The following is a 12,124-nucleotide window of genomic DNA, read 5'->3' as shown; positions in this document are numbered from 1 at the left end:
GTCAAAACCATGAGCATGAGACATGTAGTTTCAAAGCAGCAATGCTTTGTATCACTTAGTCATAATGTCGTGAACACTTGCATTTGTTATGTCAAAACCATGAGCATGAGACATGTTAAATTTGTTTTTGCATTCATTTCTCATTGCCTCAAACAGTGGTTACACAATGAGCCATATGCCACAAGCAATTACAATGCTAAAACAAATTAAGATTACAATGCACTCTCGTTGTTCTCTAATAGTACATTTCAGTTCACGAATTTCTTGTTTCGCTCTCTGTCGATCAGCATACATATCATCCCATTGTCTAGCTGAATGTTCGTACAGCTCCCACATGCTGTGCCTCATGGAAACTAGGTCCTGAATCACCCTTTTTGCTCTACCTTCAAAGTGTCCATCGATCCAATACTTGAAATCACAAGGCTGCTCAACTTGTGCACACGCCAGGAACCTTCTTCCTGTGTCTGGACCAGACCAACAACAACATAAAATTGGGGAGAATCCATGCCGGCATGTAAGCCCTGTCCTCACCGGCATCCCCTCTGAATGTTGTTCAAGCAGTGTTTCAAGCTACACCAAATCGATGAATTTTTATAAAAAAATCAAATCAATCCCCGATTCAAATCAACCCTAGCCCAAACGCCAACAACTCTGTACTCACCTCCACTGCACGCGCAGCTTCATGAGCGCTAGAACTCGACGCTCCGGGAAATGGCGCTACTCCCCTTATTGGCGTCGACCTTCTCCCTCTCCTCTCCCTGGATCCATGCTCCATGGGGATACAGGCACAGTGGTCGCCACCTCCACAATGGAGCGAGCAGATGGGGGAGCGATGGAGCTAGCAGATGGGGGAGACGGGGGAGATGAATCGAATGAAGCAGACGAGGGAGAGGGAACTGCGGACCCGGCGGCCAGTGGGTCTTCCTCTCCGGCGGCGACTGCTGTCCTCCCGAAGCCAAAACCCTAACCTACTTGTGCAGCCGCCATGGAGAAAAGAGAGACAGGGCGAGGCCAAGAGGAAGGAAAAGAGACGAACTAGAAAACGCCGTGACCGTCCACGCCAGGTAAAGGAATTAGGGAGGGACATGTTAGACATTTTCCATGTGCAGCTGTCCACGTGTCCAGCAATCATGCAGAATGGACGAGATTGAGTTGTAAATCAGAAGATTAAGGACTAATGTGGACGTTTTGATAGTTCAGGGGCCAATTTGAGCCTTACGCGAAAGTTCAGGGGGCCAAATGGCTATTTCGCCAAAATATTTAGTAAAACAGCTTGTCACAGTAAGTAGATCCGGGAGAGGGAGCTAAGAGGAGTATTTTTAGCTCATCCAATGTCCACTCTTTATTAAACTGGATTTTAAATAATACCTCTGTCCTAAAAAAAGAATGCAGCTATGTTGCGCGCCAGTTAAAGTGATTCACGTTTGACCAACTTTCTAGTGAATGTTATTCACATTTATGATTTCAAATCAATATATTATGAAAATGCATTTCGTAACTAATCCAATGATATTTATTTGATATTATAAATATTAATATTTTTTTATCTGTATTGGTCAAACATAAGATAGTAAAACATGACACTGTGTTATAATTGCATCCTTTCTAGGACGGAGGAAGTAGCTCCACTTAAGGAACTGTTTTTTACATGTTTAGCAAAAAGTAGCTCCTGAAGCTGTTAACCTTTGAGAGAGTGTGAGAGGCAATCATCTTTTCCACACATGTGGGGGTCTGATAACCTCTTCGCTAAAGAGCGTGCTCCAAGCACACTTCAAAACTATTGTGATAACTCAGGGTTCAATGTTTCACCGTGCACGCAAAAGATGCATTGCTGACGCACAATACTCATAGGACCAATTTCTCAGATAGTTTAATACATTTCTAGAGAAATTGTGGGTAGATAAGCAGTTGTAGAGAGCCAGAGAAGGAGAGAGATGGAACAAAAGAAAATAAGAACACAACTTGAGAGCTCTGTGACACAGCTCTGTTTCAGAAGCTACAGCTCTGTTCGGCATGACTTATTGCTGCTGCGGCTAATTTATAGGACTAATTTGTTGTGAGATAAAAACAATGTTCAATGACTTAAAAAATAGAGCTGTTCTGATTTATAAACTCAAGCGAACAGATCTAACTGCGTTGTTAGGGGAGCCTCCGGGAGAGAGACCGAGATGAGACTGACAACCAGTAAAAGCCCAAAGAAATCAACACCAATCCGATTCACCAACAAACTAATTCAGTAGGCAGCCTCATTTTTAGGCTGTTCATCATCCCAACCAGTAAAGCCTCGCCGTTTCAGCACACGCGCGCACGCAGCCGGCCGCCTACACCTGGCTGGTGACGATCTTGCTGTCGCCGACGACGGTGTCGGCGGCCGCCTTTTTGGTCGTGGCGTCGGCCAGCTCCACGGCAGCGGCCACCTTCTTCGCGTCCTCCACGTCCGCGGCAGCAGCATCCTCTCCCTTGCCGGCCGGCGCGGCGGGGCCCTTGTTTTTCCGGTAGATGAAGTACAGGATGAGCTGCACCAGGCCCAGGAAGCTGCCGCATCCGTTCGGGATCTGCACGCACAGACAGTGGCTGCGTTAGTAACGGGCATATTTGGACTACATGAAACTGACATGATATCGCGATGAGAGATCAGGGTGGGCATTCGGTTCCCCTCGATTATTGATGAAATTCGGTTCCTATAAAATGAAACTGATCAGTTCCAAAAAAATTTTAGGAACCGAGCATTTCGGTTCTCGGTTATTTCGGTTCGGTTCCGGTTCTAATCGAACTAACCGAATTTTTTCAGAAGACCTCAAGACAATAATAAATATACTTGTTCTGAGGCAAATTTATGCAACACTGTATTCATTTTTAATAATAATAATATATAAGAAAACAATAGCAATATAGTAACACAAATATATAGCAGTTCAAATATAAAACATTACACATAAACTAAACATAATCCTACAAAATACAAGTAAGTGAAGTATAGTTCATGTAATTCGGTTCTTTCGGTTAATTCAGTTAACCGAGAGTAGGAACCGAATTTTCTTCGGTTATTTCGGTTCTTCAATATTAGGAACCGAATTAGGAACCGAAATTTTCGGTTTCGATTAATTCGGTTTCGGTTCCGGTTATTTCGGTTCGGTTCTCGGTTCTCGGTTATTTTTGTCCAGGGTTAATGAGAGATTGGAAATATTGGCGTAGATATTTCATTTCATCGTAGTTTGTCGCCTTGGTGTACTGAAGTGCAGTTTGTTTGTTCGCTAGCATTGCGACTAGGAAGAGGGCGCGGCGCTGTTCCCCTGTCTGGTCCAATAATCCTGCGTGCACAGGGGCACGGTGACCGCGGTCCGTCGGCAGCGCCGGTGTGCCGCTGTGCCTGCGCTGCCTCTGCCTGTGGGTGGCCACGCCCACGCTACTGGCGCCCATGCCCGTGCATCGGCAGCGGCAGGCATGTGCGCCTGGTTGGGCAGGACACCGAAAGGGCAATCGACGCCGGCCCGGGGTACTGTACTGGTCAGAGGCGTTCAATGGCAACAGCTAGCGGTGCAGTATAGTACTGCAGTCGTTTCCAAGTACGCATCGGACGACAGGCGCGCAGCACGTGCGTACGGCCGGCAGCGGATAGGATAGCATCCTCGTCCTCGTCCTCGTCAGAGTGCTCAAAGACGGGAGTGTGCAGCTCAGGATCAGAGAGGGAGAGAAGCCTACGTACAATGACGAAGGGGTCGCGGCCGAGGAGGCCGTAGATGAACCAGGAGGTGCCGCACAGGAACACGGCCAGGGAGAGCAGGAACGGCATGAACTCCACGCTCTTCGTCTTGATCACCAACCTCTGCACACACCAAGCACATGCTTGTTAATTAACTGATGTCGTGGATATCAAGGACGCCCGGCCGCAAGCTAGCATCGATCGTTGCTTACCATGATGGAGAGCGGCGATGCGTACATGCAGATGGAGAAGATGGTGGCGGCGAGGCCGCAGAAGACCTTGCGGGCGTTGCCATGGAGGGCCAGCAGCGAGACGAGCACCACGGTGGTGAAGATGGAGGCGACGATGCTGAGCAGGCCCAGCATGCGGAGCCTGGCCCGCCGGTCCACCGCGAAGATGAGGAAGATCACCATGTAGATGGCCTCGATCACCGACCCCGTCCCGTTGATCGTCGACACCAGGATGTTGTTCGGGGACACGAACGGCAGGCCGTACCTGTATGCATATAAATCTCACACAAATTAACTAAACTAAATTCAGACGAATGCATGATGATTGATGACCTAGCACATCGATCTTCACATGCATGCAAGGGTGCGTGAAAATCAAACGGGACGCCTTGAATTTTCTTGCCCAACCAAATCATTCATCATCATCATAACCAAAATCATCCATCATCATCATAACCAAAAAGAAAAAAACATGAAAACTATTTGTTTGGGGCTACAATATAAACACTTGAACGTGAAGCTGCATGTGCGACCACAAGGGACGCGAGGCCCACATGTCATCTCCACTCTGGCAATGCCGACAGGCTGCTCCCACGGGCTGTGGTGCAGACTTGCAGTGCAATAAAACATTTTTCCCTTTTATCCTACGGGTCTTTTCGTTTGAACTTATCAGCCGGCTTATCAGCTAAATCTATAGTATTTTTCTCTCACAACTCAGCCGACTAACAGACCTTCAGTGCTGGCGAGTGGGTCCACGGGTAGCACTCTACCATTCTATCGCTCTATCTAGAGGACGGGTTGGCTAGAGGCTACGCTAAGAGCCAAGTGTTTGCTTCATCCAGGCCAGCAAACCATGCAGCATTTCTGAAATGTAAAACTATACTACACGCCGGTTTTACTGGTTTACAGCCACTGCATAATATATATCATGTCACAAGAATACAAAAGTATACAGTGTCTACCGTATACTAATTATCTGGCCATTCTACCATTCTTTGCAGTGTCATAATATATATCATGTCACAAGAACCCGCTGAAGAATATCTAGACCCTCTAATTAATCTGCGAGTTAATTTACTGAGGAAACAGAAATGATGTGAAGTGCTCATCGAAAGGTCGTGTCTCTTGAGACTCAGAGCAGTTAGTTACCAAGCTGATAGGAGGCAGTTGAGCAGCGTCATGTTGTAGGGCACGCCGGAGAAGTCCTCCGTCGACCGCTTCCTGATGATCCTCCAGAAGGTGACACTGCAAAGAATTCGCCAGATTTTCTCACCCGTCAGAGGAGGCACTACAAACATGCGCCGTGCTGTGATGCCCCTGACGGCCGAGGCAGAGGAGGCAAGAAAAAGGTGCGGCATGGCTGTGAAGAAGAAGAAGCATTCCGGATGGAGAAAAGATGCTTGTTTTTTAAAAAAAAAACGAAATTCAGAGTTTCACTAGAAAGGATTGAACCTAAAAGATGCTAGTAAAACCTTTCTCTCCCCACTCATTCTCCCTTGTTAGTCTTTGTCATAAAGGAGTAGTAAGTACTATATAGCTTCTCTGCTTTCATTTTTTTACGCATGGACGCGGACAGTGAGAAACAGAAGGATTCAGGTACATGGAATCAAAACTTACACAGGCGACAGGAAGAGGAAGAGCGCAATGACATTCCCTAGCAAACAGATCCAATAGAGATTAGACGACGAACCCACTAAACCACAGCTCAGATAGGTGCAGTATTATACAAGAACAAGAGAAGACCATCATCAGCTAGAGGCAGCAATGGCATGATGACACTGACCAGAAACTCCGAAGAAAAACCTGGCGATATGCTCCATCTCGGATTACGGCCCTTCAACTTCTGCTTTGCTTATCGTTGGCCTGAACGGACCCTCGGCTGCTGGGCTCAAACCTAAATGGAGCAGAGGTGGAAAAGAGAGGGGGTAGTGGACTGGACTCCTTCCCGGTCCAGGTGAGGACAACCAACGAACGGTTAGCTAGCTCTGAAAGGCTGGTGGGCGCAGTAGCCAACGCAAATCCGGTGTGTTTGTGCCCGTGTCACTCGGTGCAGCAGGAAATGAGCGGTGTGGCGTATATATAAAGAGCAGACTGCAGAGGAAGGTTGATCTTGGGTGGTAAGGTAGGACCGACCGTAGGAGAAGAGGCCAAATACGTACGCAGATGGTGTCTGTATGAGAGTTTAAAGTTTGGAGGGGAGCCCATACGTTCTTATCTTCCTTATTAGTCAATTTAGTGAGGAGTCAAAGTGCCTGAAAACTGTCATTTGTCTGTGGTAAATACGTACGTAAGATAGACAAGCTACACACGCAGCTTCCTGTACTGTACGGCAACATGGAGAAGCATGCGTTATGCGTACGTGTCTCTGCAACACTCGTGCGTCGTCCTACCCTGATGATGATGGCTTGGCACGCAACGGAACGGAAATCTTGTTAAGTTGCTAAACAGGAGCTGGAGCGTACACTTCTGCAGCACCAACGGTCAAATCCTCGGAGTGGAATGGCAGAATCACGAAAGCAGCAGCAGCAGAATTCGCGTTTTTGCTGCGGCCTGCGGCCCCGCCATGTGGCTACGGGCTACCCTACCCGGCCTCACGGGACAAACAGATCCCCATGGGTCATGGCCAACTGACCGCTGACGAAATGGGGATCCTGCCGAGCACGTACGGCGTACCGTTCACGGGAGGATCCTCGTTACGCGGTCATGCGATCGGTGGCGAGCGTTGCGTGGCACCGTTCGGCGGCGGAGGACCCGGAGCAGCGAGCGCGGCGGTGGCCAGGGAGGGCGTGGCTGGAGGCAGGCAACACGGCGTTCCGCGCGAGAAGGCGGCGACGACGACGACAAGAGTCGCCGCCGGCGCAATTCACGGTTGTCCCGTCCGCGTCCGAGCGTTTTATTTGCCGATCCAATCGAATCCCCTGGTCGCAGCGCGGCGGGTGGGCGGCCGGCGCGTGTCCTCCTCCGATCTGTCCGGTCCTCTCTCGAGTCCTGAACCCTCCCGGCAAGTCGGCAACAAGGTTTGCACCGCACGCTACTGCAATCCAAACCTGGCGTGTCAAGGCGTCGACAACAATGCAGGGCCGCGCGTTCCACCCTGTCACTCCGGGGAGCTCAAGCTCCCCTGTGTAGTGCAACAAGAGCGGCGGTGCACCGTGCACTGGTCTCGGACGGTGGACGGGTGGAGGGCTACTGTCTGCTGTGCTCAGGGTCAGGTCCGGCATGCATGTGAGCGCAGACAGAGGAAGGCGCAGAAAAGAGGTCACTCGTCACCTTGCATGTGCCTGGTCCTTAATCCGGGCGCTCAGCCTTTCTACTGGCTGATGGGTTCCTGTTGCGCAGCGCAATAAATAGAAGGTGATGGCTAGGCCTCGAAACAAAAAGTTCACTGTAGCCGCCGGCGCCCCATCATGTCCTGGCCCTAGTCCGATCTAGAAGGGCGCGCCGTAAGCGACGGGAAGCGTCATCGCCTTCGCCGCCGCCATTAGACCGCACTTCCATGTCGCTGCTACCTCGTCGGCAGCGCCATGGCCGTGACTGCCCTTTTGATGAGGTATATCAGCAAGTTTCCTTATCTAAGTTAAGCATTTTACCCACTGATCTACGTCTAGAAGTACTTTCAGACCTATCAGTGGTACCAGAGCCAGGTTTTCTAGTGCGTAGATCTAGAGTTTTGGGTAGAAAATCGAGTAAAAATCAGAAGGAGATGAACAGTTTAGATGAATAGTTTTCCAGATCAGAAACCCTAACCCTAAAGAACATGGACGGAGAGGAAGAGGGACTCACCGGGGCTCCTCTGCCGCCGACACCACCGACGTCGCGCGGGTAGAGCAGGACGAGCCATCGCTCGACGCTAGGTCGCCGACGAGTGGGCTCAGGGCGCCGACGCGAGGCCACTCGACGTCGAGGGGCCTGCGGCGGTGCCGCATTCCTCCTCCAGCTGCCTTGTGCGGCCACCGTTACCGTTGTCTTCGAACGCCGCCCGTGAGACTGAAAAGAAAAGGAGAAAGTGAAGTTAGGGTTTGGGGAGCTCTGTAGGCTCGGGGGTGGCTCGATGGTGGCGCGCTCACCCTCGGGTAAGCGCGCGCCGACGAGGGGCCCCGCAGCGGCGCCGCCACCTCTCTCTCTGGCCGCCACCGGCGGCCGCCTCAGTCGCCACTCTCCGTCTCGGCACTGAGGAGAGGAGGGGAAGGAGAATGATGAATGGACCTAGGGTTTCCACGGGGTAGCGGCGCGGCGCCGGTTTTGTTCCGGGCGAGAAGCGCGGGCGACCGTCCGATTCAGATCGATGGCTGAGATCGCTTGGGCCGTTAGCTGGGCCTGCGGGTGAGCGCGCGCACAGAGTAGAATTCTGACCCAGGCCCAGGTTGTGGCCTGGGACGCGGAGCGTGGCAGCGCGCGTTTGGCCATGGGCTGGCACGCGGGAGCGTAGTTGCGAGATGGGCTTGGCCACAGGCCGGCACGCGCGAGCGCCTGATGGGTCCGGCCGAATGCACAATAAAGGTTAAGAATTTGTTTATTTATTTTCAGAAGCGAATTTTGATGAATTTTGATTAGTTTTTCATCTCTATTCAATTTTGAACCAACGGGATAAATTATTTATAGAGTAGATAAGTACAGTGAAATGCTTATGAAAAGTAGATAAATTATATTTTTTATGTTTCCTACAAAGTTTAATGTTTATTATCTTCTAATTAAATTCGAACCAATGGAAGAAATTAATTTGAAGAGCAATTATATTTAGTAAATTATGATTATATTTATCCTCTAATTAAATTGGAACCAATGAGAAAAATTAAATTAGAGGAGTTGTCTGATTTGTTTATGTTAAATTATGGTATTGTTATTTTCTGACCAACGTTGATGATAACGATATTATAATGAGTTTATGGTTGAAGTTTAAATCTCTAATAAATTTTACACCAACATGGTCAATTTTCAGAGAGTAGACAAAGACCAAGAAATGCCCCTGAACTAAAAGAATGTATTTTATTATTATGTTTTCACTACAATGATGTTGATTATCTTCTAATTAAATTCAAACCAATAGGAGAATTTAATTTTGAAGAGTAGTTATATGTCTTCCAAGTTAATTTATAGGTTTTATGCATTAATTCTATTTTCTGCCCAACGGTGATGTAGAATTGATACATAAGCATCTTGTATGTTTTATTTTTAACCGACGAGATCACTCGGTTGTATGTCAACGGGCTGCAATGATGGGCTATGTGAAAGAAAAGGCTTGAGTCAAGCCAACTCAGGACTATTTTTTGTTAGTTTAATAATTTTTCTGATTAAATTGGAATCAACGGGAAGATTTAATTGGAAAATGAAGTATAAGTGAATGTTTTTTATAAGAGTTGTAATAAGTAACATGCGTGTCTAACTTGACTAACGTTGGATTAAGCATGTGTATTTGTATATAAATTTATCCCGTATGGGAAGAAGTTTTGGCATAGTACTTATGCTAGTCAATCCTAGATGGCGGGAGAAGTTTTGTGATGATTCACATGTTTTGTATCCCGCATAGCTAGAGAAGTTTGGGTAGCTCTTATGATGTCCTAGTATTGACCGTGACACAATAGAAATACATCGTCATGGTCAATACTAACCAAAAGATAAGAAAAGATGCAAGCATGACTTGCAAAAGTACTGCTAATGAAAGACCTCGTTGAGTTCTTGAAGTGAAATAAGGAAAGTATACTCTTAAATGGATCAAGAAATAACTTTGTTTACATGACATAATCATGTGAATGAAGTAAGTTATAAGTGTCTCCTCGTTCACAGGTTTTCTGATTAGTTCTCAAAATTATGGCAGTAAAGTTCATGCCATATTTCGCTGGGAAGAATATTAAGATCAATTAAGAAAGATACTCTTTATTAAAAGTGAGATAAAGATTAATTAAGATGAATGCGACCGTTGTAGGAGTACAACGGTCACAACAATAATACCCATAAGCAGAGAAAAAGCTAAATTCTTGGACCATTTAAAGTTCGGACAGGAAGATAGCGTAGTCAGCCTGAAGGATGTTAAGGTGCTTAAAACGCCATATGAGGTTTTAACAAATTAAACCCAAAATAAGATATTTAAAGATACACTATCTTTAGAAAAGATAGAAAGATCAGGGGGAGCATGGTATGTAGAGGTATGTAGAGACCTAAGACTTGGAGAGAAAAGGGACTGCGTGCCCACTCCAGTGACTCCGGAGCAACAAGTTTCTCAATACCTGTTGATATTGTATGACTAATACAACACCTGTTGTTAGCTCTTCGAAGAAGATGAATAATGTAAATAAAGATCTTGTTATACAGGAGCCTGTAGAATCAATTGCCTCTCGGCAATGAAGAGCAACAACAGCCCCATATGAAAGTACCAGTAGCTGAGGCCCCAGAAGGTCTCAAAGAATTAATAAACCAGTTTTCTGATGACTATGAAGTCTATTCAAATGGAGGGTGATCCCACCTCATTTGAAGAAGCTATAAGAAGCGTTTACTCGTCTAAATGACTAGAAACAATGGAAGTTGAAATGAACTCGTTGAATACCAATAATATTTGGGGCTTAGAAGAAATTTCTAATAGAGCCAAAATAGTAGACTGTGAAAAGGGTCTACAAGACAAAATATGACTTCAAAGGGAATGTGGAAAGATACAAAGCATAACTTATAGCAAAAGGCTTTACGCAAAGAGAATGAATAGATTACGATGAGAGTTTTCTCTTCAGTCTCATGCAATGATTCTTTTAGAATTATAATGGTGTTCATGGCATATTACGATTTAGAGTTACATCAGATGGATGTAAAGACGGCATTTCTCAATGGAGATTTGTATGAAAACATTTACATGGCACAACCCAAAAGGTTTTGTCGTGGAAGAAAAGAATATATGGGATGCCGCCTGTTGAAATCTATTTATGAATTAAAAGTAAGTCTCTAGACAATAGTATTTGAAGTTGATAAAACGATAAGAAAGTTTGGGTTTAAAGAAAATAAGAAGGGCAATAGCGTTTATACGAAGTTCAAGAATGAAAAATTTATTTTCCACATCCTGTGAATAGATGACATTCTACTCACTAGTATTGATATTAATCTGTCATTGGAGAAGAAGAAGTTTTGTCCTCAAGTTTTAATGTGAATGATCTTGGTGAAGCGGCATTGGTTCTAGGAATCGAAATTCACCGAGATAGAAAAATAGGGTATTAGGACTATCATAAAGGCATACTTAGAAAATATTCTAAAGAAATAAAGTATGCATGCGAGTAAACCTACGTCTGCTCCTATAGTCAAGGGTAATAGATTTGAAAACTTTAACTGTTTTAGGAACCGATACGAGATCGATCAAATGAACATGGTTTCATATGCTTCAACTATTGGAAGCTTGATGAGTGTACAAGTACAAGTAAGAACTTATCCTGACGTAGTTTTACGTATCCGGAATATTTTGGTAGAAGTCCAGTCCAGATATAGATCACTAGAATGGAGTTGAGAATATCTTGTAATTTTGCAAAGTATCATAGGCCTCATGCTGAGTAAGAAAGAACAAGTACTCTCAAATAGTTGAGGGTATAAATATTAAGTCTTGGCGAGATGGGTAGTGAAATCCACAGTAGTTGCTAACACTCGCAGTTGGAGTATTATTGTGGAAAAGCTCCAAAGAAACAGTTGTGATATCATCAGTGATGCATACCATAGTATAGCTTGACATGAGGCTCCAGGAATAGACAAAAGGAGGTTAAGAAAATTTGTATCCGGATTTAACAATGGTAGACAACAGCAATAACCATTTAAAGTAAATTAATTTCTAAGATAACAGGTAAGTGTGCTGCCAAACACATTGGCACTAAGTTATATATTGTAAAGGAGAAAATCCAGAATAATTTTGAAAACATTAAGTACATAAGTACCGAGTAAGTACTTGCGGATCCGCTTACCAAAGGCTTACCACCCAGTGCGTTCAGAGAACACATAGTCGACATGGGTTTACGGGAAAGCCAATGATTTCTGGATACTAAGGGCCTAGTTGAGTATATGTTTTAAAACAGAGAGGTGCATTTTAGCTGTTAAATCTAATGATAACTGACCGTGACGATGAGGTACGCTCTATGCATTGATCTGTGATGGAATGAGAAAAGAAAAAAGAAAGTTAAGTTTAAATCATAAGGTGAAATCAAGGGGAAGAATGTTAGGTTGATCTTTA

The 12,124-nt window shown here is 45.7% G+C and overlaps 1 protein-coding gene across 1 annotated transcript; it reads right to left on the bottom strand.

Moving 5' to 3' along the window:
* Nucleotides 1–1,909: 1,909 nt before the first annotated feature.
* On the bottom strand, nt 1,910–5,965 carry LOC136497542 (bidirectional sugar transporter SWEET1a). Its single transcript, XM_066493378.1, has 6 exons — nt 5,717–5,965; nt 5,551–5,587; nt 5,083–5,178; nt 3,916–4,198; nt 3,707–3,826; nt 1,910–2,555 (listed from the first exon to the last, which is right to left on the bottom strand). The coding sequence occupies exons 1-6, from the start codon at nt 5,751–5,753 to the stop codon at nt 2,322–2,324; spliced, it is 807 nt and encodes a 268-aa protein (XP_066349475.1). The 5' UTR covers nt 5,754–5,965; the 3' UTR covers nt 1,910–2,321.
* Between the last annotated feature and the right edge of the window lie 6,159 nt (nt 5,966–12,124).

Source organism: Miscanthus floridulus, chromosome 12, assembly GCF_019320115.1.
Source record: "Miscanthus floridulus cultivar M001 chromosome 12, ASM1932011v1, whole genome shotgun sequence".
Taxonomy (NCBI): domain Eukaryota; kingdom Viridiplantae; phylum Streptophyta; class Magnoliopsida; order Poales; family Poaceae; genus Miscanthus; species Miscanthus floridulus.
This window is presented reverse-complemented; position numbering and strand designations above follow the sequence as displayed.

Bases quoted from the DNA above. Each gene is read 5' to 3' on its own strand.
- LOC136497542 (XM_066493378.1), bottom strand. From the start codon at position 5,753: ATGGAGCATATCGCCAGGTTTTTCTTCGGAGTTTCTG. The intron at 3,827-3,915 runs GTAAGCAACGAT...TGGTGTGTGCAG, and splicing joins CATCGCCGCTCTCCATCATG to AGGTTGGTGATCAAGACGAA. The intron at 2,556-3,706 runs GTACGTAGGCTT...CTGTGCGTGCAG, and splicing joins GCCGCGACCCCTTCGTCATT to ATCCCGAACGGATGCGGCAG.